This window comes from Brachycentrus maculatus, unplaced genomic scaffold, assembly GCF_059751285.1.
Source record: "Brachycentrus maculatus isolate JH-2025_06_01 unplaced genomic scaffold, ASM5975128v1 h1tg000380l, whole genome shotgun sequence".
Lineage (NCBI taxonomy): Eukaryota > Metazoa > Arthropoda > Insecta > Trichoptera > Brachycentridae > Brachycentrus > Brachycentrus maculatus.
The window spans coordinates 153,018-180,686 of record NW_028281129.1 but is presented as its reverse complement, the minus strand read 5'-3'; the positions used below and the strand labels follow the sequence as shown (position 1 = coordinate 180,686).

Genomic DNA, 27,669 nt, shown 5'->3' with positions numbered 1-27,669 from the left:
GAATTTATCGGTATTTCATATTTTATACAATAAAGTACACTCTTGGGACATTTGAAATTGAAAATGATTTTAAAACTATTCGAAATTATGAAATGCATTTTATGCAAAGAAATATCTTATGGTAGGATAAACTGATATAGTAAATGATCATTTAAGTCATCACCCTTTCTGTTTTTAATAGTATTTATGAAAGTCAGAAGCCATTATGAATATTATTAATCAAAAGGTCTAAAAAGACGTTTAAAACATAAAAATTTGCATTTCAAAACATGGTACAGAAACTATGCAGTCTAGCCACGCAGTAACAGCACTAAAACATATAAAGTGTGACTAATGGGTCAGCGTTAACTGTTTACACTTAATACTGTATATATATTTATAACATAATTATTCATGATGTAATTAACTTAGCTAAAGTATTACCCAATTTAAATTTTTAACTAACATCAATAGTTTCGGGAGAGCAGTCCTCCAATTTTTAAATCATTTGTCGATGAGAGAGCTGCTCTTACGACGGTTTAAAATTAACTGTCGATTGGAGGACTGCTTTACCGAAACTGGCAGTGTTAATTTGTGTCGGGTTGTGGTCCCGGGGTTAGTGTCGTGGACTCTTAAGTCAGAGTTTTTCGGTTCGAACCCACTCTACCACACTTTGATACCTATTTCTAATAATGAGCCGCTTAGGCTCACAGAAATAGTATGAAATTGAAATATTTGTGTAAATAATAAAAACACAAATATTTCTCTTTTTTAATTGTTTTATATGTTTCAATTATTTTAACTATGTTAATTTAAACAAATGCAAATGTCTTTGTATTTTAAATAGGACATAATGCTAAATTAAACATAATTAATCAACGGTTAGCCATGTTTTATGTAGCTATCGTCTTATTTTTCAATTCAACATTATTCAGACAATGAGTTTTTTCACATTTTTTTTATGATACTGTGAAATAAACAACAGTGCATGTTCCATTGTATTTGATGGGCTAACTTTGCGGTTTTTCCATCATAAATATGTAAATATATTATGTATAATGTCTTACGATGGTTCGACCACAAAAATTATATAATCAAATGTTATCAGAGCAAAGTCCCAACATGAAAAGGAAAACATTATGGTTGTGCCAATATGTGTGTGTTTCTTTAAACAAACAAATAATAAATAAATAAAATTAATTTCAGCGAAACATTTGCTTATAGAAATCAATTACTTTCAAAACGTTTTGTCAAAATGTTTTACAACGCAATTTTATTGTCAATCAATATCGATTATTATTATTTTATATACCAATGCATTATTTTATATCATGTGACAGTATCAATTATGACTAGTATCAGATGCAATAAATTTTATTGGCTAGTGATAGCATTTGATAGTTAGGTTATTAGTACGTTATATTTTATATAAATTATTATTATTTTCTCACTGAACGAAGTCCATTTATAATTAAAATTTTATGTACCACAATTCTGATAACGAATTACTAATTTAAAATATTTATTAAAAAAGTAGGTTCTAAACACAACATGTGCATATATGCTGTAGTATTATTTTAATATATTAATTTGAAATTTCGGTGCCATATTATGATTTTAAAAATAACACGTCGTTTTATTACATGTTTTTTGTCCATTATTATATTATTATTAAATTATAAAATATAAGGTTTCTTATAATAAGTCGGATTATGGTCTACGGACTAAGTCTAGGGTTCGATTCCTACTTCCTACCTTCCCCACCATCACTTGTTCATATTTTCTATTGCGCGGTGGGCTTACGCCATTTACACAATATTTATTTAGGCTTTTAAATAGCGACAAAATAAATACATATTTTTATTCATAACAACGCAAATATTGGTTGGAAAAAATACGATTATACTGAACGTTTCATATGATCCCAGAATAAATTATAAGAAACATGTGTTGTTCAAAACAGAAGCAGCAGATTCACATGAATGAGATAAAACAATTGATTTATTTACATAACCTTTTTTGTTTTTATTGCATTTAAAAATGTCTTAATATAGATGCATAGCGGCGTAATACGAGGACATTTAAAATATGAACGACATTTTTTAAAACCGATATGAAAATATTTTGTTCGTTTGTTTTTGTTTACTTACGTGTATTTTTTTCTATTTTTGAATGCACCACTGTTCGTAGTAGACCACGTGGACGCCCAGCGAACACAAGCGGTCCTTTTTTCAAAAACGATCACTTTGGTTCCAACACTCGGAAATAATTCCAAAACGAGAATATATTCCGGTCACCACACACAGCACAAGATGGAATCGAAGGTTCGATTGTTGTCAGAACACCCTTACAGGAGCTGGAGGATTTGATTTTTTTATGGAAAACTCCCGCTTAGGATGTAGGGATATTACTGGGTAGACGCGACGCACAACACACCACCGAATGCAACCCGCCCAGCCGACTGGTGCGAGCGAAATGAAAAGTAGCTCGGAAAAGGACGAGACGTCCACGAGCGTTACTATCGAACCTGTGGATCTCAAACTATGGCGCGGTCATTTTGAAAGAGTTTTAAAATAATTTTTAGTCGTAACCGTAGTTTTTTCACAAACTCGACAAACTTTATTACCGTTGTATCTATAAGTCACGGTGACCTAATTAAAAATTCAACAAGAAATTAAATTAGCGTCGTTTAACTTATTTACGCTAGTACGAGTGCGGATATGCAACCTCGAGTGTGGGTATGTCAACTTCGAATGCCCTAGCCGTTGCTGCTTTTATCCTTATTCTACGTAATAATTATAATTAATTTCCTTTAAGATATTAGAAGTAATGTTTTTCACCCTCAGTAATATCACTTACGTCATTCATTTTCTATCATCACTTTATCCCAAATATATTACTTTAAATAAATATTCCAATAATCTAGAGCACTAGAGTATATACCATGATAACCAAGTTAACTGCCCTATGCACCTGTAGGTGATAAAAAAGGTAAAAGATAAGAAAGTTAAGTCAAAATAAGGACCAGTCTAGAGTTTTAGTCGATTTTTTCAAGATTAAATTTTGACATTGACCCCATTGGGGGTTTGCTACCGGTAGTTCATCAACAAAATTCGGCATAACCAATTGTCCTTTCTTTTTATCATCGAGTATAAAAATAACATTTTTTTTTGTTTTTCGTTTTTTTGGTGGACAAATACTAAACTATGAATTCGAAAATATTATAAGATTTTGGTAGACATACTGATATTTTATTTGGTTTGATAATATATCGAAACATTAAAAAAAATCAAAACACCAATGATGTCATGTCAAAACGTCATTTTTAAATGTTTTCATTTTCTTCTTTGCAGTGCTGGTACATATACTTATAAATACTACAGGTGTACACAAAACGTATCTTGTTCTCATCTACCCGTAATATTAGTATTGTGACAAAAAGAACTGAAAGGTACCTAAGTACCTACTGAAAAGTGGCGCCCCAATCGAAAAGATTTAAAACCACTTTCATTCATTCGTTTTCGTGCGTCGAAAATACCGTAGCGTAGGAGTTATCACAGAAATACTGTTTTTAATGGCGCTCGTTTAACATATGACGCTATGTTTCTGAATAAAAAAATAAAAACAAAATAGTGTATAAATAATGTACAGTCTTATAAATAAGTGATTAAAGTGGCCATTCTTTGAAGATAAAACACCGGTGTGCCTATTCTTCCGTCGATTCCAAAATGTCAGGTAAATAGAAATAAATGTATAATCGCAATACACGAATTTAAAAAAAACACTGTTTGCTGTATTTTTTCTACATGCAAATGTTTTTGAATTGTGTGAACAATTTTTACGTATTCAATTTTAAACAAATTTGGTCAATAACATAACCTCAAACGCTTGTTTCTGACAGTTATTTTAGTATCATATTTTGTCTCACTGGCGCTAGTGTACCGTTTTAGCTTTTACCGCTCTTGTTCGAATTTTGGACGTTATTTATGGCAAATAAAAATGTATTTTTTAGGTTTGTTACTACATTTTTATACATAATATAATGTTTATTATCACGCTGCTTGTGCAAAACCATATTTAAAAAAAAGTTATAAAAAATGTGAAATGCGAAAGTATTCAATTTGCTACAAAATTTACGATTTGTATCTATCGCATACCTGTGTAACACATTTTTCATAACTACATAGGTAGATAACCCATAAGTAAGTAAGTAACCTATGAAAATTATCGCTCCCAAACAGACCTCCAATTTATTACGAACCTTGAGGAACATCTTTGTATTCCAGATTTATTAAATTGCATCAATGATTTATTTGGTTAATAAATAATTACCTACGTCGTTATAAGGTACATATTGCGTTTGACGTGCTCAATTTGGGCGACGTGCTAATCATTAATGTAACAGATTTAACGTATTTCGAACCTTTTCGCTCCGGTTTTGGTCACGTTTTATTACGAGCATACCAGAATGAACTAGTATTGTATTTCTTGGTATTGCACTATGAAAGTGTAGATGTTTAGCTAATAAATACTGTCAAGCTCATTCGTATTCATAAATCTTGTTAAATTTTAACCCTGTTATGAAGTCCATTAAAAAAATGAATATTGGCGTATTTCATCCCTTGTACACTACCCTCATCCAGTTAAAATTATTATTTTTCTCGAAAATTACAGTCTATATCTCATGTGCTTAAAATTAATGTTAACGCAGCCCCTTCCGTTAAGCAAGATTTCCGACGACGATGAGTAGAAATTTAGTTCCATTCTCTTTTTTTTATTTGCCTGACAGTTGGTTTCGTTAATAAGGTTATTAATTTTGTTATATTAGTGAATTTACACTCTAATATTTATTTAATATTACCCTGGACTGGTCTCTGAAGCGCAGGAGTGATCACCTTGCCTTCATGTAAGTAACGATCAAGATAATTCTGCGTCAATACGATGCAGTGCCCTATGCACCATTGGGTGCAGATAAGGGTTAGAAGAAAAAGAATTTTGTTACATGTATATTTAAGATGCGAATGTGGTTGGTAATAGAGGCAGAGGAAGACCCAGGAAAACTTGGCATGATGCAAGCATTTTGAAAGTGGTCAGGTCAAGAGTCGCAATGATCGGTGGGTATGTACGAGGAGATGTATGAGGCGAAGATTGTTTGCAAATACAGATTGGTGTGGCTTTCTATTATCTCTACCTACCCCTGCGGGGAAGCGGTGTGATGGTTAGTTGGCAAGCTATATTCTTTGCATATTGATATATTGACAAACATTAAAATGATCAATCAGAACCTAAAATCTGGCGGTGTCAAAAGTCTGCGTAATCGGAGGGTATGTATGACTAGATGTATGGATGTGAAGGAGGCGAGGAGTGTATGTCAGGGCAGAAGAGTGTGGCGTTCCGTCCTCTCTGCCTACCCCTACGGGGAAACGGCGTGATGGTAGTAGTAGTAGTAGTAGTTAAAATGAATATGGATGTATAGGATACAGGGGTTTGAAAATCGGCTTAAACTCGTTTCAAAATGGACTTTTCTTTATGGGTGTTTATCTAGAATATGTGAGGCAGAAAAAACTTGATTTTTCCGTAAAATTAAACGTTTAAAAAATGTGTTCGAACTAAAAATAAATTGTTGCGTGACTCTCTAAAGTAATGGCATAAATTTGGACAACTACGTAAACGCATGTAAACTAACTGTTCTTGGAATTTGGACTAGCGACTGGCCCAACGATCGGGGCACATCATATACCGCTCACTCCTTTCAATAACGTAAAAAATAAAAATAAAATATTTTTCAGGAGATCGTTTTTAAAGTTTAAGAACACAATAAAGTGTATTAAAAACAAATTTCGAGCCACTTATTGAACTTTTTACTGTGCAACAGATCTTTTTAGGTAAAACCTGAAGGTTTTTTTCTTCATTTGAAAAATATTGAGTATATTAAAAAAAAAATCAAACAATAACTTTTCTTCAAATGCAAAAACAACACTTTCTGCCCTGTAGCGGGGAAATATTAAGTCAAAAATATGGCGCCTTTGCTGGGATATAGTACATTTTCTGGGTATTCCGAAAACATGCACAACTGAAAATTAACGATTTTTGAAATATGACGTTGATGAAAGGAGTGAGCGATATGCAATACATTCATAACGCCGTCAAATTAATTATAACTGTTGTAGACGTGTGATGCGTATGTAATTGAAAGGATGACGTTTTTATTAGATAGATGGATGCATGTTGAAACCTTTGTCCAAATGTGGTAAAAGTTTGATTTTGTTTTATTAGTGTGTGTTATGATCTTGATATTGCGAGTGATTTGATTTTCCGATATTAACTTTAGGCTTTAATTTTATTATGAATCTCTATTAATTTTATTATGTGTCGGGTTTTGGTCCCGTGTTTAGTGTCGCGGACTCTTAAGTCAGAGTTTTTTGGTTCGAACGCACTCTACCACAATTTGATACCTATTTCTAATAATGAGCCGCTTAGGCTCACAAAAATAGTGTTAAATTGAAATATTTCTGTAAATAATAAAAACACAAATATTTCTCTTTTTTTTTAATTAAAAAAAACATAATCGGACTTACGTGAGGTTAAGTTAGGTTAGTTTAGGTTACAGCTATGAGCTGATAGAGACAACTAAAGCGTTTGTAAATTGCCGTCTTCAGCCTAAATGAGGACGATGTTTTAGTGTTTTTTTAAAATTATTTTAGTACATATCTGGAGTTAAAATTTCAATTGAATTATGAATCTCTAATCGAACGTACTCAGTTAGGTTAGGTTACAGCTACGACTTGATATAGATCACTAGAGCGTTTATTTGTTGCCATCTTCAGCCTGAACGAGGACTACAGTTTACTGCATTTTTTATTATTTTCGTATCATAAATGGACTTTGCAAGTTTATCATTAGTTGTCCGTTCTTCGTAGGGTCCGGGAGGTCTCAAATAAGACTCGCAGCAGTAAAAGTGTTTTATTTTTGTAATTCTTGCGTACTTCATAAACTGTTGAAATTATTAGTCAGACGTCACAATAGCCGTAGCCAATGGGATGACGCAAGTTCGGACCAATGAGCACTCGGTAGGTACGCGTACTGGACGCGAAAGCGGCTACATTTTTCATAAATACCTAATATTTTCGAGTCGTAAAAGCGAGGAGAATTTGAAATTATTTCGGCTGTAGGTATTATTGTGTATATTTTTAGACCATTTGTCACTTTTTGATGCCAAGTATTTTTTACTGGTTTGCAGTCACAATGCTGGGAGGATATCGTCGTATTTTTAGCTCTCGAGGTCACCCTTATATAAGAGAATAACAGAAGATTTATTATTGTACGATATTTGAATTGCAAAAGTTGAACATGCAACTGATTTTCTGTCGATTCGTGAATGTGCCAGCTCGCTAATCCGAACGCTCCGTAATCCGGAACGTGCTGTAATCCGAACATGAAAGCTTTCTACCGTGAAAGCTTTCAACATAGCCATAAACTGGGCTAAGAAGTCGTCCAGAACCCTGAGGAATTGATGGCTTTGAGAGGAATGCGAGATTTAGCCCTTGAATACCAGTTAGGTTCGTTGGTTCAATAAAAAATATATGAATTTTACGAGCTAAAATAAAAATATTAAAAAAAAATATTCATTCAGTACCTAAATAAAAATTTAAAATAAAGAGTATTTTCATAAACAGAAATTTAGTTTTTTCTCTCATTTTTCTCAAAACACTCGTTAATCCGAACGATGAAAGACATTGATGACACTAGGACACACACGAAGGTCTATTGACGACAGCCAACAGTCCGGCTTCTCCTGAGGAGTGCAACGTGGTTTCCTCCCAGCAATGAGCAAATGCTGACATGTTCCTGTTGGCCCACACTAGATTATCCCTCCTGTTCCCAACACAGATTAAAACGGAATATTCTTTTAACTAGAAGTAACAAAAATCCCCTTGATGGTCTATAAACCTTGTACATAACAAGCAAGGTAAATAATAAATGCAACTCTATTCTAAAAAAAATCTGAACGATTGAACCTTATCTGACCTGGTACTGTAGTTCAAATTCCAAATGTTAAAAGTCCCAACTTTTATTTTGATTTGTTAATAATGTAAAGCCTGTGTATTTATGTTTTATTTAAAAAAAAAAAATTAAAGTTTATTATTTCGCGAGACATCCTATATCGCTCACTCATTTCAACAACGTCATATGTCAAAAAAATTATGTTTCAGTAGATCGTTTTTAAAGTTTAAAAATATAATACAATATATTAAAAATAAATATCAAGCCATTTATTGAAATTTTTACTGTGCAACAGATCTTTTTAGGTAAAACCTGAATGTTTTTTCTCCATTTGAAAAATATTTAGTATTTTTAACAAAATAATCAAACAATACATTTTCTTCAAAATGCAAAAACAACACTTTCTGCCCTGTAGCGGGTAAACATTAAGTTAAAAATATGCCTCTTTTGCTGGGATATAGTACATTTTCTGGGCATTCCGAAAACACGCACAACTGAAAATTGACGATTTTTGATATATGACGTTGTTGAAAGGAGTGAGTGATATGTATTTTGCAAACATTTTGTTTGTTGATGCTGCTAGAGATCGAACGCGGAAGTTCATGCTTTCTATAACAACCAACGGACCACGGAGTTATGGAGGCGGACTTGTCCACTGTCCAACGGTATTATTTGATTTTTGATTACTGAGGAAATCGCCCAGTAAACACCGTGATCGTTGAATATATACAGGGTGGCATAAAATGAATAACCCTATCGGAAGATGTTAGAATTTTCGCAAAAGGCGTCGCACGTCAATCATATTTGACATTTGTGAACTAGACAGCTGCAGTATACAAACAGATTGATAAAACGGGCACACATACGTATCAACACTGGCGGCAGCCACTTGGACGGATATCATATTTTTCACTTTAAAAAAATTTGTTAAGGTCCAAATAAAGATTTCCATCACTCAATTTTTTATTTATTTTATTTAGTAAAAATGTTATTCAAAAACCAAATTGGATGATTAATTTTGGGTCACCTTGAATCTATTTGTATACTACAGCTATCTAGTTCACAAATCGATCCTCCTTTCAACAACGTCATATATTTTTAAAAAAACTTGATTTTTCAGGAGATCGTTTTTAAAGTTTAAAAATATAATAAAATCGATTAAAACAAATATCAAGCCACTTATCGAACTTTTTACTGTGCAACAGAGCTTTTTAGGTAAAACCTGAATGTTTTTTCTCCTTTTGAAAAACCTTTAATATATTTAAAAAATAATTAAACAATATCTTTTCATCAAAATGCAAGAACAACACTTTTTGTCCTGTAGCGGGTAAATATATAAAAATATGCCGCTTTTGCTGGGGTACACTACATTTTCTGGGCATTCCGAAAACATGCACAACTGAAAATTGACGATTTTTGATATATGACGTATTTTAAAGGTAAAGCGAAATTTCAAATACGATTGACGTACGACGCCATTTGCAAACATAACATTTTCTGATAGGGTGATTAGTTTTGCGCCACCCTGTACATATGTTCAAGCGCATAGTTAGATATTCATAAATTAGCTGACGTATTGAATTCAAGGAAAACGGGAAGGGATAGTCGAGTTGTTGCTGTGAAAGTGCTGTCAAGAAAGAAGTAAGCAATACTTGGATATATGGAATACTTGGATATACCTTAGCTGTCTTCGCTTCACTTCTACCGCCAAATTAGCGCTTCAAAAAAACTTTTTTAGCCTTTTTCTGTAGCGGTAGTTGCATTTTATTTTACCTTGTTTGTAATACTACTACTAGCTCTACTACTACCGTCACGCGTTTTTACTGAAGGGACAGGCAGAGACGATGGAACGCTACACTCATCTGTCCTGACGAATGATTTTACATATAAAGGAAGTAGGATATAGAGCTTTATTGCGAAACACTGCTTTTACCAAAAGTGGCGTATGTTTGACTGTGTCGACCAGAAGAAGAGGAAGAAGATTTAGAGTATATTAACCCTAGATAACTAAACTATATTACATTTTGAGTGTGTCCAAATACTTGTTCACAAAATCTGGATTATCTCCAATTACAGGAGTTATTTTCATATTATTTTTTGAAATCTCATCAAAGATGAAGAAGAATATGGAAGTCTGGGCATTTACGGGGCTGACGACGGTCATAGGCTGGTTTAAGTGTGTGATCATAATCCAGGATTCGGACTTCACATACTAATATAAGAGTTTCTGCTCAATAAAAAGCTTCTTTTCATCTCACCAATAAATGTCTCTAGAATTATATTCAAGAACAATGTTGCAAAATTGGTTCATATATATAGAACTTCCAAGAATTTGAGTAGTGTGGTTGTCAATAGTGGGTAGAATTGGTGAATGTTACACGTGTGTAAAGTGATCACTTAAACCAGCCTATGACGGTCGTCAGCCCCGTAAATGCCCAGGCTTCCATATTCTTCTTTATCTTTGATGAGATGTCAAAAAATAATATTAACTATATTTGTAGATACAATGCAATTTGTGGATCGCACAATATTGACATATGTAGTAGCTGTACGGAATAGCGATTTATTGTTAAATGTCTCTTACATTCATTCCTAATAAACCAAACTTAAGTGCCATGTAACCGGTTCCTATTTTCAATAAATACTGTTGATAAGTTTCACGTCTTTAATTGCGTAGTCCTCCAGACGAATGTTTACTTAAAAAGAGTTAAAACTTCGTTAAAATGCATTTGCCCGAGTTTATTGCAAAAAGCTAGCGGCGTAGTCAGGTCGCATCGTATGTTGAAATGCACTATGCCGCACTAATTTAATTTGCGTTTCATTTGAACCAGGAAGTATGTAAAACACATCGTTACCATGTAAAATTAGACGTTTAATCACTGATCTAATTTCACTCCCGTGTTTGCATTTACTTTGAGAATTTTGTAACATTTTACCCCGATATTTCGTCGACCTTTTTGTCCTGCGGTGTTTCGTTTCAGAGGTCCCGTTACCCCGGCGTCGGAATAGGTCGTCCGGTGTCTGGTTCACTGCCAATCTGCTCCTCGGCCGGTAATTGCCTCCCGTGGGTGGAGAGCTTCGGATTTCCAGACGGGACTATTCCTGGATAGCACTTTGACCGCTCCCTACCCCCCTCCCCCCCTCCGGGCGCGAACTACGAGACGATCGTCGGCCCTCCCTACGCTAGATTGTCATTAGTCCGAACGACTCTCTCAATATCTGCCTTTACAGTCTGTCGAATTGTGGCAACACTTAAATATTTATAATGGCTGGTACACACATGCGAATGACTTCACGATTGCCTATGGCCGACTATCGTGTGTTTTTAGAATTGCAACCTGGCAACCATGGGTATAGTAAAGAAAGGTCAACCTGGCTACATTATGAAAGGGTCGCTTCACCTGAGCCGCCATGATTATATTGATGTTAAAATTGTAATGCAATAAAAGTACTCTCTCACTACTTTGCAGTCTGTCAAATGCCGCTCTTGTAGCAACACTTACATATTTATAATGACTGGTACCTGTACACACACGAATGAGTCCACAAACGCTTATGGTCGACCATTAGTTGTTTTCAGAATTGCAACCTGGCAACCGTGGATAAAGTAAGAAAGGCCAATCTGGCTACATTACGAATGGGTCGCTTCACCTTGAGCCGCCATGATTATAAAAATTGTAATGCACTTAAAAAACAAATTAATAAATAATATAGTCATCTCAACGTGATGAGGAAGAATATGGAAGTCTGGGAATTTACAGGGCTTTCAACCTGTCATAGGCTCGCTTAAGTGATCACTTAATACACGTGGAACATTCAACATTCTACCCACGATTTACGTCCACTTTAAAATTTCGGAAGTTGTATATATATCGCTTACTCCTTTCAAGAACGTCATGAATAAAAAATCGTCAATTTTCAGTTGTGCATGTTTTCGGAATGCCCAGAATATGTACTATATCCCAGCAAAAGAGGCATATTTTTAACTTAATATTTACCCGCTACAGGGCAGAAAGTGTTGTTTTTGCATTTTGAAGAAAAGGTATTGTTTAATTTTTTAAAAAATAAACTAAATATTTTTCAAATGGAGAAAAAACCTTCAGGTTTTACCTAAAAAGATCTGTTGCACAGTAAAAAGTTCAGTAAGTTTCTTGATATTTATTTTTAATACATTGTATTATATTTTAAAACTTTAAAAACGTTCTCCTGAAAAATGAAGTTTTTTTTATTTATGACGTTCTTGAAAGGAGTGAGCGTTATGTGTATCCTTTAATTGACACCTTTTTTCACATTCGAGTTCTCGACACCATCTGTGGTTGAGTTGAGTATGTTTTTTTTATTTATTATTATATACCAGAGACCTTCATGAAATGTTTGTGATAAGTGGGCAAACCCAGATTTGAGAACGATGATTTGAAAAAAAAATGCCGTTGTAATATAATTATTTCACACTCACTTTCGTTTGTTTTTTCCCGCTGACGATTACGGAAATACCTGTATTTCTTTTACGTGTTTTTTCTTTCTTATTTTCGTCTGTTTTCGCTGTGAGGTCGTTGAGTTTTGGCGAATTTGTTTCCGCGGTCACCCTCCGCCTCCGCCGATGGACCCATTCGCAAGTTGCTATAACTGCGGGTATATCCGCACATAAACATCGAGTGCTCCTACGTCACTGGGGGCCCGTCTCGTGACTGCCCCGAGCTGGTGTGAGTGTGTACTTATAAATATTCATGGTAAACACCACTACGTTGACGCAGTGATATAAGAATGGAGAGCATAGTGTGTTTACTCGCCAAATGTTGATAGAGGTGTAATTAAAAAAATCTTATATTTTTATTTAGTTTTACGCAAGGCTTTTTTCCATGTAAAGGCGTTTGTCCACTACACGGAATTACACGGAATTTTACCGTCCGGCACGTCAGTTAGCGTTTTAAAACGACGATTGGCTTGTGTTTTTGTCCATCTTTCTTCGGATCGGAGCTCTTGATCGGTTCGTGAACACGTTGCGCGTAAATTCGATCACGCTAAACTGTCGTAGTCGCTTTCATTTTTCAAAACCGGACTGCCGGACGGTCAAATTCCGGGTAGTGGACAATCGCCCTAACGCGGTGGAACGGCGTTCCGGCAACTTTTTCCCCCGATATATATTTTTTTAATTTTTCAAAATCAATTATGCGAAACAATGTTTGCAATTACGTAATTACATCTGTATTTATGTAATTCAACAAAATGATAAAATATGGATATACATGTATTTTATTTATATATTTTTTGTATTAGAATTTATCTCATGTAATCCATAAGAATTTAAAATAATAAAAAAATGGTATTGTTACGATTTTATGATATTTATTTTTTTTTAGTAAAAAGCTTGACATGATATGAGTTCTGGGACCTTTTTTGTTAAAAAAAAGACCTGGTTTTACGTAAATGAATATACAATGTCAAAATCATGAAATATGGAATCGAATGCAGATCGGACACTGCAGTAACAAAAAACGCACTAAGTGTGTCAGAAATTAAGACTAAATGTGGAGACTGACCTCCACATTTCGTCGTAACGTGTTACGTTACGATGCGAGCATTCGTCTAGTCAGTACAGCGAGCCGAGCGCTCCATCCATAGTTTCGGATGCTCGCTAATGCTCGTCGCGAGCGATGTTACGACGTTATATTACGACAAAATGCTCCGGTCAGTCTCCACCTTAAGGAGCATATCTGGTAAGGTCTACGAGATAGAACAGGGAACACCAGGATAAGAGAAATATGGGAGATTAAGGATGTCAGGCAACGAAGGAGAGAAGCGCATGGGAGGAGAATGGAACCATCCAGGCTCCCCCACATTGTACTGCACGGACAATCTCAAAGCAGACGACTCCCGGGCAGACCACCACGGAGATGGATTTACAGCTGGGAATCGACATCGCAGGAAGCTAATCAATACATTTCAACAAGACATAGAATAATATGCGATAAATTTTGAGTGCATAATACCGTTGCAATATGCGATATCTTGTTGGCCTTCTGGCGAGCGTATTGCCTTGTGTACTAACTAAGGACAGGGTTTTTTATTTGCCCTAACTATTGGCAATGTCATTTTTTGCCCTCTAGTATTTATATTGCCCTGCTAAGCCGTTCTGATGACTGATTTTTAACCCTTTGACTACCAAAAACCGATATATCGGCGAAAACCGAAAGGGCGTTTGTCAACTACACGGAATTACACGGAATTTTACCGTCCGGCACGTCAGTTAGTGTTTTAAAACGACGATTGGCTTGTGTTTTTGTCCATCTTTCTTCGGATCGGAGCTCTTGATCGGTGCGGGAACACGTTGCGCGTGAATTCGATCACGCTAAACTGTTGTAGTCGCTTTCATTTTTCAAAACCGGACTGCCGGACGGTAAAATTCCGGGTAGTGGACAAGCGCCCAAAGGTACTCTAGCGAGAAACATCGGATATGACGTCATCATTTATAAAAGTATCAGATACATTTTGGACAGTGTGTAAGGGATTCCTTCAGGGTTGAATCCTTCAGGGGATATTTAGAATTGAATGATAATTTATATCTTATAAAGGGTCCGCCAAATAACTTTTTTTTTTTGAAAATGCTATAAGTGCTATCGAGTGTAGCTTCGGCTGTGTGGCACGTTGCGCCGTCCTGTTGAAACCAAATGTTGCCAATATCCTCCTCTTCAATTTTTGTCAACAAAAATCCGTTCAACATGGCCCGATAACGATCGCCATTGACTGTAACGGCCACTCCTTGCTCATTTTCAAAGAAAAATGGCCCAATTATGCCTCTGGACCAAAATCCGCACCAAACAGTGACTCGTTTTGGGTGTACCGGCTTTTCAATGTATGCGTGCGGGTTTTCTGTGCCCCTAATACGACAATTTTGCTTGTTTACATACCCGCCAAGATCAAAATGAGCTTCATCCGAAAAGATGATTTTTTTGGCAAAATCGGCATCTTCTGTAAGTCGATCGCAGGCCCACTCAGCGAAGCGAAAACGCATTGGATGGTCAGTTGGCTTCAACTCCTGAACCAATTGGACTTTGTATGGCGTCATACCAAGGTCTTTATGCAAAATTCGTCTCAATGATGTCTCCGAAATGTTCAATTGTTGAGAACGACGGTGAATTGATGTTGATGGCGCTTCACGCACACTTTCTGCCACAACATCGATATTCTCGGGTGTACGCACTGTTTTTGGCTTTTCACGCTTTGGTTTATCGATGAGGATGCCAGTTTCTTTCACTTTTTTCACAAGATAACGAACATACGGAGCTGACGGTGCTTCTCTTCTTCCAAAAACCGTACGCAATTTTCGCACACATTCTGCAACATTACCATGATTTTCAAAGTAATGTCGCAATATTTCCCAGCGTTGTTCAAGCGTATACACAACCATATTCGCTCAGCGGAAGGATAAAACTAATTATCTGTCAAATCAGACATGAGCTAAGTGTTACCATTCACGAAATAAGCACTAGTTGAAAAAAAAAACTTTAGATGGCGGACCCTATAATTAATTGTAATGTTATACATATTGAAGTTGCAAAAATACTAATAATAAAACGAGAAAACAAAATAAATTAAAACCAATTTTGTTTCCGCGAAAAGTAAGCTGTGTAAAGCTGTGATATTCTTCAAAAAGTAATTTTTTTATGTTTTAAGGTTAATCAAAAGTATGTAATAAATTGATAGAAATAAAAAAATAAATTATTACATCGAAAATTTAAAAGTGACAGCGTGTCAGAAAGTACGCTATCCGCCAGGAGCAATATTTGGTATTGCGTATGTTGCTGTTACGTTCAACAGATGGTGCTGCCATTGAGGTAAAAACACTGTTAAAAAAAACACCAGTCTAAGACTTGTTAGAGGTGAGCAGACGCTTATAAAAACGCGAATGCAACATTGTGTCAAAATTTCCAAGGAATCTAGGAGATTTGAGATTTAGAACAAACCAACAATTACATTTTAGTTTTTTTTCTTCTGATTTTTTATGTGTGGAATTTTTAGGACAAAGCAGCATTTTATAGTAACTTATGTTGTTGTATTTGTTGCAGAAGCTTACAGGATGTACGCTAACATATCATTCGTGGGGGTCCTCATCATCCTCGGAGTGCCACTGTGGTGGAAGACCACGGAAGTGTACAGGTACATATGAAACCCCTTTTTTTTAGAAAATTAAGGAGGAATATTTGTGTTTTTTTATTTACAAAAATACTCCAATCTCATACTATTTTAGAACGCTTTTAGAATAAATGTCTCTCGCCCTCTGCCAACAGTATGTTAAAGACGCTTTTAAGCATTTCCCGCAAACAATGTGTTAATAAATTAAAATGCAAGCCCACATTTTTTTACTCGCATCTATTACAACAGTATGTGGAGCAGAAGACAAATGAATTTTTGCGTTGAAATATGGATTTTAAGAAATAGTGATATTTAGGAAGTAAAATTTAAATTAAAAATGAATAGATATTACTACAAAGTGACTACTACAATCTTCTTCTCCGTCTTATTCCTCATTACTGAGGGTTGTGACCCTTGTGGAAGCAATGTCAATTTTCCTCCTTTCTGCTGCTTTTATGGTCCCATGTTTCAGCAGCATAGAGAAAAATGGAGTGGACCAAACTCCTGAAAGCTTTTTCTTGGTATTGTTACTCACACCCCGGTCTTTCCAGATTTTGTCTAGCTTAGACACTTTTGGCGATGGCGATACGACGCCTGATCTCTCCTTTGCAAGTTCCTTGCAGATTTGAGATCCAAGGAACTGAAACTCGTTTACTATCTGTAAACCTTCGAATCTGCTGAATCAATTAATGAAAAAATATCTAATTATTTCAGGGTATCGCTACCTTATAGCAGAATCGAAGCTCTAGATAGCATTCCATTCAAGATTTCCATGTCCATCCACTTGGCATTCCAGGACCAACAAAAAGGTGTGCTATTAAAAGAAGCATTGGAGCAGAAATTCTCGTCATCAGGTATTACTTATTTACAGCATTTTGAGTGTGTCCAAATACTTGTTCACAAATCTGTGGTTTCAACACTTAGGAGTTATTTTTACATTTTTGACATCTCAGCATAGATGAAGAAGAACATGGATGTCTGGATATTTACAGGGCTTATAACCCGTCACAGGCTGCTTACTTGATCACTTTACTCGCATGCAACATCATTCTACCAATGATTGACGACCGCGCTACTCAAAGTTTTGGAACTCCTACATATATCATTAATCTCATGACACTGTACATGTGAGTTCACTGGAGCCATCTATGGTTGGATTAGGAAAGCTTTAATTTAGCAGAGACCCTTTTATTTGGATGTATGCAATATCTCAACCGAATTATTTTACATACTAAGAAATGCCTGAAAACATGATTTTTACGCAGTTTATAATTTGACCAGTTATTTTATTCATTGCATTTTAAGTGTATTAAAGAAAAAGAAGACTGAAATTTCAATGTGGTTCATTAATTGCACTATAATTAATTTATCATTAGCCAAGAGGCCAAGGTTACTGAGTTGGATATACAATATTATGTCTACATACGACACTAAATGATCCACTTACATGAGGTTATAAATATTCTTACAGTTGCAGAGTCCAGTTTCAAAGTCAATATGACATACTAAATGTGTGACTGCATATATTTAGTCTACATCAAGAAATTCAATCCCCTGTATAATAAATACGTCAAATAAATGATTGCAAGGAATGTGGAGACATGATGTTTTCGGAATGTCTCATATTTCAAAATTTATTAACCTTCTAACTGCCGGCAGGTACATGTATGGCGGTACCCAGCACGCCGCCAATTTTACCACAAAAATAAAACCTTCTAAACATATCGTTATTGAAAGTGTAATAACGTTTACTTATAAAACTTACCAAATAAATAAAGTCATTTTATCCATAATCATAAAATGAATTGTTCATGGTGCAGGGTTGTCACAAAATTTGTCATAGAAAATATGAAAACTAAATTATAAGTCAAAAGTAATTGTTTATGTTAGTTTAATATTCAAAGTATACACACACACTCACTATGATTTAAAAAAATTAAAAATTAAAAATCATCAGAATCGACACTAAAATCACTGTCATCAGATTCGGCAGTGACAGCAATTCGGGGATTATTGGACAACCCTGAGCACCATTAGTTGTTCGGACGACAAAGCTCTCTTTAATTTACGTTCAAAGTGGTAAAAACAAATTCTGTTTCTATTCTAAGTATGCAAAGATATTCTCAATAGATGTCACTATGCGTTCAATATACTTGTACATTTTAAATAATTGATTTTCTTTAGTAAAAGCCCATTTTAAAGGGCACATCTTAAGACGTAATTTTTGTATGAGCGGCGCTCCGTTCACAGAAAATTATGCGTCTTAAGACGCTTTTCGCAGTTAACTGGTTAGTTACATTTTTCATACAAGGATCATAATATGACCAGTGACATTATAATTTTGTAAATTGTATTCAGTACAGTAATTTTGTATGAGGGTCAGTCTCAGAGGCGTGCATTCTATATAGGCAGAAAAGCAGTGCCTACCCTGGATTACTCGCGTTCCATATAGAAACACGACCAATGCCTACTATGCCTTATTCTTACCCAACCCTACTGCCAACCCTGATTAAAACTCTGTGCACGCCACTAGTCAGTCTAAAACTAATGCCCGCTATTTCTCCTATTTAATTTTTTTTTTTATAAGAAAATATAGTCTTAATAGTGAATATTTTTATACATTGGTTTTTTTACTTTTCAACATAATTAAACCAGAATCATTATCAGTGCAATTAAATAGTAATATGTCTCGAAAATAGATTGAGTTGGCGGTATGCATATCCCAAAAAAACTTTTGAGTGCAAAGGATTAAAAACCACACTATTGACAATATTAATTTGTCACTTTTCAATATAATCACCATTCATTTTAACAGTTTTGGTCCATCTTTCAATAAGGGCATGTATATCAGCATTGTAAAAAGCGCTGTCCTGCTTCCATTGCCATTGTCACATGGGTGTTCACGGCCTTCTCATCTTCAAAGTGAATCCCACAATGAGCTTTTTTGAGTGGCCTGAATAGATGGAAATCTGATGGTGCTAGGTCAGAGCCATATGGCGGTCACCACAAATGATGTTATCGTCTCGCCAAATATTGCGTGGAGTCACTGCAGACAATAACCTGCCGTTCCACTTTCCTTCAGCTTTATTACAGCGACAAACCCATTGTCTAACAGTGCCTGCATCCACTGTTGCATAGTTGTACAAATTTTTCAATATTTCATGAAGTTGAATAGGTGTTTCGCCTTCTGCATTCAAGAATTCAATAACAGAATGTCGTCTAGTACGAACATGTTATTGGCCATTTTGTAAGCGATTGCAGCGCCGCTGCCTCCTGTTGATGCAAAAAGGTTCCAATAGATTATAGAAGTTTTGAGGAAATGTGCCAAGTATTTTTTTTTCACTTAACTCATTTTATTTATGTAGAAAAAATAAGAGGCATTAGTTTTTGAGTGATCCTTGTATATGCCACTTTTGAAATATATATGTTTATGTTTTCTGGCTAGTATAAGGGAAAATAAAAATTCTGGCTTAAAACTTGGAAAAACAAAAGGGCATGATATATCGCTCACTTCTTTCAAGAACGTCATAAAACAAAAAATGTCAATTTTCAGTTGTGCATGTTTTCGGAATGCCCAGAAAATGTACTATATCCCAGCAAAAGAGGCATATTTTTAACTTAATATTTACCCGCTTCAGGGCAGAAAGTGTTGTTTTTGCATTTTGAAGAAAAGGTATTGTTTAATTATTTTTTTAAATATACTAAATATTTTTCAAATGGAGAAAAACCTTCAGGTTTTACTTAAAAAGATCTGTTGCACAGTAAAAAGTTCAATAAGTGGCTTGATATTATTTTTTAATAAATTGTATTATATTTATAAACTTTAAAAACGTTCTCCTGAAAAATCAAGTTACTTATGCCGTCCTTGAAAGGAGTGAGCGATATATGAAGAAATTTCAAGATATCATATTATTGAAAAATGACAGGGTGATACGTAGAACTCAGGTTACAGAACTAGAAAACAATATTTTACTAGCCCCATCAACAGTCATCAATTCCTTGGCATTCCTCCAACTTATTCCACGTTTCCTCATCACCACAACATCAATACTAAATTGAGTTACTAAAACTAACTAAAACACTTGTGTACCATATGTATGTGAGTTGAATGCTTGTGAGAGTTTGTATCTAATAATTTAAGCGTGTCCAATACTCAGGTGCATGTTTTTTCTAGACGTGTACGAGTTGAAGTTTGAGGTGGTGCCTATACCGAGCGAGTTTGATGGCTCCCAGTCGGCCATGGAGAGGGCTGACGGAGGTCCGGGGACCCTGCTGCTGATGGAGTGGCCCCAGCTGACAGAAGACGTGCGGGTCTCACTCTACCGAGTGGCTCTCTTCTCACCCAAAGCCAGTTAGTAATATCATTTACTTAGAATAAGTAACACTCAGATAAAATAAAGTATTTTCACTAACAAGTGTTTCAATTCCACAAGGAACTTTCTGTTAGAGCAGATTCGAATATGCTATGTTAGCTGTATTTATTCACAAATAATAATAATTTTGGGTAATTCGGCCAATCTCTTATATTTTGGAACCAGGATATCTGCCTTCTACCCACACCTTGCGAACCTTTTATTTGAATTTTTGACATCTCAACATAGATGAAGAAAAACTTCTTCAAACCCTTATCTGCACCCGATGGTGCATAGGGCACTGAATCATATAAACGCGGTGTTATCTTGATCGTTAACACATGAAGGAAAGGTGATCAGCCCTCCGGCTATGGTTCCAGTCCAGGGTAACATTGAATAAATATTACAGTAAAAAAATCATTTATATTTATTTGACTCCCCGCTGGGAATCGAACCCGGGACCTCCAGTACGGTAGCCGAACGTGCTGGCCATTACACTACAGAGGCGGAGGGATGAAGAAGAATATGGAAGTTGTATTTTCATGTGTTGGTCTATATTTTAGGTCCCACTGTTCTATCCCGAGTGCTCTCGGAATGGCTGCTGCTGGAGTCCTCACTGCGCAGCGCCCTGAAGGCCTCGGCCTACGCCAGACATGACGCGGCTGCGCGCCGCCGCGCCCCGCCCTCCAGGGCATTCGACATTGCCCTCACGGTCGCCTCCCCGAGCCCTGACAAGATCAAGGTGGAGTGGACACCCAAGGATGCCATCCAAGGTATAAACCTGCACAGTGACATTTGAAATAATGTAGTAACATTTCAAATGGTACAATTTGTACACTGGTCTCATCATACACAATGTAAATGACGGGTGCTGTGGCGTAGTTGGGTAGACGCTTGACTGCGAAACTGGCATCACGGGTTTAATTCCCGATAATTGCAAAATGAATTCAAGATATATTTATTTTCAATTGGTCTGGGTGTTTGTGATATTTTTTCACATTTACTTCCCTTTCTTAACTATGCTACCTGCAGACAAGCCTCTAAAATAGAGGCTATGAGGGTTTTTACTTTTTTTAAAAATATATACAAAATTTGCCAGTTCTCTCTATCTTTTCCTTAACTTTTAGTATGTTATATCTATATATCCGCCTCCGTAGTGTAATATGGTCAGCACGCTCGGCTACCGTTCCGGAGGTCCCGGGTTCGATTCCCAAGGGGGGTAAAATAAATATAAGTGATTTTTTCACTGTAATATTTATTCAATATTACCATGGACTGGTACCTGAAGCGGAGGGCTGATCACCTTTCCTTCATGTGTAAACGATCAAGATAACACTGCGTTAATATGACACAGTGCCCTGTGCACCATTGGGGTGCGAATAAGGGTTTTATTATTATGTTATATCTAAAATTTTGGTCATGTTATTCAAGAGAAGTCCTTTGTTTGAGGCTAAATTCTGTTTACTGTGAGTGTTGGTTCTTTTTTAAAGCATGTAGGTTGCTGACCTGCATACCAATCCTCCTTTCTCATCTGGCTTGGGACCGGCAATGGAGAAAAAATTGGATTTACAGCTGGGAATCAACATGGCAGGAGGCTAATCCCTCTTAAAAACAGGCCACAAGGCCTACACCAAGCAGAAGAAGTAAAAGATATCAAAAATTGTCCTTTCGACACTTGAAGTGTTTCCTTGTTTCAGAATATTTGGAGCCTTTTGTATCGGAGCTGAGCGCTATTCACAATTTCACTCTCAAATCACAGTGGCTGTATTTTGTCCAGCTCGACTTCAATCCCAAACAGGTATGTCAATGTTTCTCATATTACATCAACATAACTTGTTTTCAATTATAACATATCCTCAGACTACAAATAGTAGTTCTATGTAGGGTTTTCATGTCGGTGTAAAAACATATGTTAGAAATACCCTGTATTCTGTAACTGGCAGCCGAATATTGATCTTGGAGTACTCCAATGGTACATATGAGCGAGAGTCCTATAGGCTCGTTTAGATGTTGTTTGGAGCATAAAAATAATAAATACTCAAAATGATAATTTTATTAGTTGATTTCGTAATATCTACTCATTTTTAATTTAAATTTCCCTTGGTAAATACCAATAGGTATTTAAAAAAAACTATTGTGACACACGTTTCGATGCATTCCTCATCATTCTCAAACACCTATTTTCCATATTCCCACTGATAAAAAAAGGTAATAAATAATATATAATAAGAGCAACATTTAGGAATATTCACACTTTCCCCTTTTTAAATCACATTTTCATATGGTGAACAAAATACATTTACAACATTTTGAGTGTGTCCAAATACTTGTTCACAAATCTGGATTATCTCCAATTATAGTTTTAGAGTTTTTTCATTATAGGTGAATGTTACACGTGTGTAAAGTGGTCACTTAAACCAGCCTATGACGGTCGTCAGCCCTGTAAATGCCCAGACTTCCATATTCTTCTCCATCTTTGATGAGATGTAAAAAAATACAAAATACATATCACCGGAGCGCTCGGAAGTTTTTAGCATCGTAAGGGAAGGGTCAATGAATAGTGGGATTTTCTGAGTAAAAGTTATTAGTAGGTAAATCCTGAGAAATCATGATATCAAAAGGAAGGTCAGATACCAAATGATATCACCTTCTCCACGTTATGATGAGAAATATTGAGGGTAGGAGAAGCAAATCAATAGTCATGGCTTATGAAATGGGATATTAGGAAATGAAGTGTGGTAGTGTGATTGAATAACCGGGAGATATGGGCAGAGTATGCGGTAAATCTTCAGTATTGGTGGGCCACTTGAAGATTGAGAAGAAATATCAGATATTTGGTTGAATTTCAGGTGCGTGACAGTTCCCCTCTGCAGCGTCACTACGCGCTCCCGGCCGACGTGTTGCCGCATCTCATCACTCCGCTGGAGAAGAAGCTGGCCTCGCACATCTCCAAGAACCCCTGCCTCAACCTGGTCCTCTACACTCCGCCCTGTGAGCAGGCGCCCATACATATCTACACACATGCTGGTTCGTAGCACTTGTAGTGTAATTATTGTACTATGGTATTCTATATCCATTCGCATAATAAATATGTTAGACCATTCTTTCATCATTTATTTGGTTCACATTCTCATACCTTTTGTAATGTGATCATGCTAATCTCAACCTTGTATTGTTTCAGTATTTTACCCTACCACACCTACCATACATTGTTTTGCTACATCTTCATCTAACGGATGGCATTTTCATTAGATTAAATTTGGTTTTATGCCAGAACTCAACTGGCTTAGTTTCCACTGATAACCTTTTGTTCACTACAACTGATATCAGTGACAGGCGCCGTGGTGTAGTTGGGAAGAAACTCGAGTGCGAAACTAGCGTTGCGAGTTCGATTTTCGCCAATTGCTGAATAAATTCAAGAAAGGTCTACTTTCATTTGGTCTGGGTGTTTGTGGTGTATTTTTCACACATACCTTCCCTTTTCTTACTATCCTACCTGCAGACAAGCATTTAAAAAGTAGAGGCTTTGCGGGTTATTACTTTTGATAATAACAAAAAAGTGCATCTTCTTTATCCCCAACATTCACCTTCTTTTTTAATTCTTCTGCTCGATCTACACCTGTGACTAAAGATTGTGGCCCCTTTTGATGATTGATGGCTTCTATTCAACTGAAACGATCCTACTCCATCCTCAGGGAGTCTAAGAATGAGATTCCAATGCCACTCTTAATGATATCGCTTCGTCTTTTGAATCTATATTTATTTTATAATGAATTGATAATTTCAGGAGTTCGAGTAAATGGTGCCATGGACGCCTTCCTGTCGCCACGTTGGGGAGGAGTCGTGATAGGAAACCCTCCTGTGGATATCTGCGACAGCTACCTGAAGGAGGATGAACAACCTATTCCTGTTTACCATCCGCCGACTAAAGACATTATGGGCTACTTCCTGGCTCAGTTGCGCCTGCTCTTAGGTTTCCCTGATCAGGTATGGTCACTGGTCTTATTTTACTGCATAATTATAGAGAAAAATACATATTTAGTTAAACATAATAAACTGGACCTAGATGATCGCAATGAACAAAATTGGGGATATAATAATTGTTTATTTTAATTTTAAAGGAATAACTCGCAAAGCTACTACATTTAGAGGCTTGTCTGCAAGTAGGATAGTAAGGATAGGGAAGGTAAATGTGAAAAATACATCACATCAAACACCCAGACCAATTGAAAATAAATCTTTCTTGAATTTATTTTGCACTTGGCGGGAATCGAACCCGCAGTGCAAGCTTTATAGTCGAGCGTCTCCTCAACTATGCCACGACGTCTGTCTGTATATGTGTATGGTTATCTGCTTGCATGGACATTCTGTTTGAAATCACTTCAACCGAAATTGTTTGTTAATGTAATGGCAGTTCAAAAAGTTTCAACACATTTGAAATATAACATGCAGACAAAATATCATGGCTGTTATAGCCCTTCAGTTGTAATCATTAGGGTGAGGACTGACCGGAGTATTTCGTCATAATGTAGCGTCGTAACATTGCTCGCGGCGAGCATCAGCGAGCATCCAAAAATATAAATGGAGCGCTCGGCTCGCTGTACTGACTATACGAATGCTCGTTACGTTACGACGAAATGGTTCTGGTCAGTCACCATCCTTAGGGAAATAACTAAAATTTATTTTCTTTATTTTTTTAAAGCAAAGATTCTCGTGTTTTTTTTAATGCAAATCTATTTATTTTTTACTGTATTGTTATGCAGAAAAATACCAGGTACAAAATTAAGAAGAAATCAAATTTTTTGTATGAACCTCAAGATCTGGACCACTGGTGACATCTAGGAATGGATTTTGTCGTTAGAATGTCTTAGTGAACTGGCCGGGTTACTGTTTTCAGAGTCCGATTCCCGGAGCCGAGGTGGATCCACTTACGACTGTCGTTCCTAGAAAGTGGGAACTCGATGCCCTAATCAGGATTCGTACCATCGAACAAGTCATATCGGCCAAGCTGACTCTAAAGTCGCTGGCTCAGTTGCTAGGTGAGTTGACTCCATTAATGGCACTACTCTTTAAGGGTTCTGGTGGTGTTCAAACTACAGTTGAACTTTCATGCCATGGAGCCGGTAAATCGCAGCAAAAAAGTTTATTAAACAGAAAATTCATATAATTTTATTACTAAATAGAATAACATACCACATCGCTTATGGTAAAGCAATATCTTGTAAGCCACTTAAAAAAGATTATTTTTACGTTATATTTATTATGTTTGTAAAATAAAATAATCTTGGATGATTTTGATGCCATTTTTGTAAAAAACTACCTCAAGGGCGCTTATACAGATATGGATTATGATATGAAAATGATGAGAGATAAAAAGATATTAAAGAAAAACGTTATCAATTCAAAAATATGAAATCATACCAAGTAAAAGCTTTTTAATGTGAACAACTGTAATTTGAATGTTGCCATTATTCGGAAAATACAAATAATTTTTCATACAAAATTTTCAATAGCTTGAAAATACATCAAATTAATTAAATAAATAAAATTATGAGAAAAGAGCAAAATGTTGTAAAAATAATAGTAAAAAAAAAAATTTATGTGTAATTTATATATCATCATTTTCGTAAAATGTTACTTCAATTAAATTTAAATAAAAATCTGTGATTAATTTATTTGGTAAATGAATGCTTTAAATTGTTTTGAATGCTTTAAACTCCTCAAACAAAAGCAATAGCTTTTGTTATTTTGCTATAAAAAAAAAAACAAATTACCTCAGAGACTGTTTTTTAATATATCAGAAAAAAAAACAATTCAATATAAATAAGCATTGATGTTTGCAGGTGAAATATCCAACATTGTGATAAACGACGAGGTAGGCGCTTCTATATATAGTGCCGTGGAGAATGTTGAGAAGACTGATGGACTCCTGAAGAGTGGGCAGCTGATGGAAGCTCTGGAGACATCCAGGAATGCATTCCTCGCCGCGGAAGCCGCCTTCACGGATCCCAGTCTCCTGGCTTTGCTTTACTTCCCAGATGATCAGAAGTAAGTATTCACTGGCCAACAATACGAAACAACCTATTTTGGAGGTGTTGATTAACGGTTTTATTACGTGTGAATGAAATGTGTACTTTTGTATTTTTTTATTTGGGATTTTTACAGCCAAAACAATATATTATACAACATTAATTAACAAAACTATGGCCAATTAAAAAAATCCTCCGATAATGCTATTCTTATGAAAGTGTGTGTGTGTGTGTATTGTGTGTGTTTGTGTGTGTAGTACCTATTCCATGTCAACATAAATCATCCAACAAACAGGGATTATAAACAGTTGGCTTGTTGAACAAACGGCAATGATCAATCATTCACCTAATTTCCTGCTTATGTCATTTTTTATGGAATTAGTATTTAATTGTCACTTTAAATTTATTCCTCACATTGATTGATCACATACCTTCATGCAATATGATCAAGTTAACATTGGGTCTAAGCATTATTGGGTGCTGGTAAGGGTTTGAAGAAAGAGAAAAAACAAATTGTTGGTAGCGTTTTACATTAGCGTTACTAAAATGTTGTAATATGTGATTTTAAACATTTTTGCTTATATATGACTTTTTGTAGATACGCCGTATACATGCCATTGTTCCTGCCCATCATGATACCTGTCATCATGTCACTGAAGAACATCTGGAGATGGATGAGGGGAATTCCCAAAGAAAAGAATGATTAATAATAATTTTACTGTTTTGTACTTTCTTACTTAATTATTATAATTTATTGTGTAAATATTTTTTTAACTAATTGAACGCCATTCCACCAAATAAATTAATATAGAATAAACACATTTTTAAGAACTTATCATTGTTTTCACTTTAAAAAAGAATGTCATTCCTTAACTTCGAAATTTTGACAGCTCAAATACTCTTCCAAATATATTAAAATACTACACGCATGTGAAAGGAATCTAAGACCATTATATATATATATATATATATATATATATATATATATATATATATATATATATATATATATATATATATATATATATATATATGTGTGTATATACATATGCAATGGTCTTGGATTCCCTTAAAAATATTAATGCAATTTGGATATTCAATAATGGGCAGAATGGTGAACATTACACAAGTGTATAATGTGATCACTTAAGCCACCAAAAACTGGGTCTTAA

The 27,669-nt window shown here is 35.5% G+C and overlaps 1 protein-coding gene across 1 annotated transcript; it reads left to right on the top strand.

Moving 5' to 3' along the window:
• Window positions 1–3,343: 3,343 nt before the first annotated feature.
• LOC148303199 (GPI-anchor transamidase component PIGS-like) lies at window positions 3,344–27,328 on the top strand. Its single transcript, XM_088270368.1, has 11 exons — window positions 3,344–3,714; window positions 16,050–16,140; window positions 16,831–16,970; window positions 20,291–20,467; window positions 21,032–21,241; window positions 22,166–22,266; window positions 23,318–23,495; window positions 24,256–24,455; window positions 25,366–25,507; window positions 26,312–26,516; window positions 27,096–27,328. Exons 1-11 carry the CDS (start codon window positions 3,708–3,710, stop codon window positions 27,202–27,204), a joined length of 1,560 nt encoding a protein of 519 aa, XP_088126494.1. The 5' UTR covers window positions 3,344–3,707; the 3' UTR covers window positions 27,205–27,328.
• Window positions 27,329–27,669: the final 341 nt, after the last annotated feature.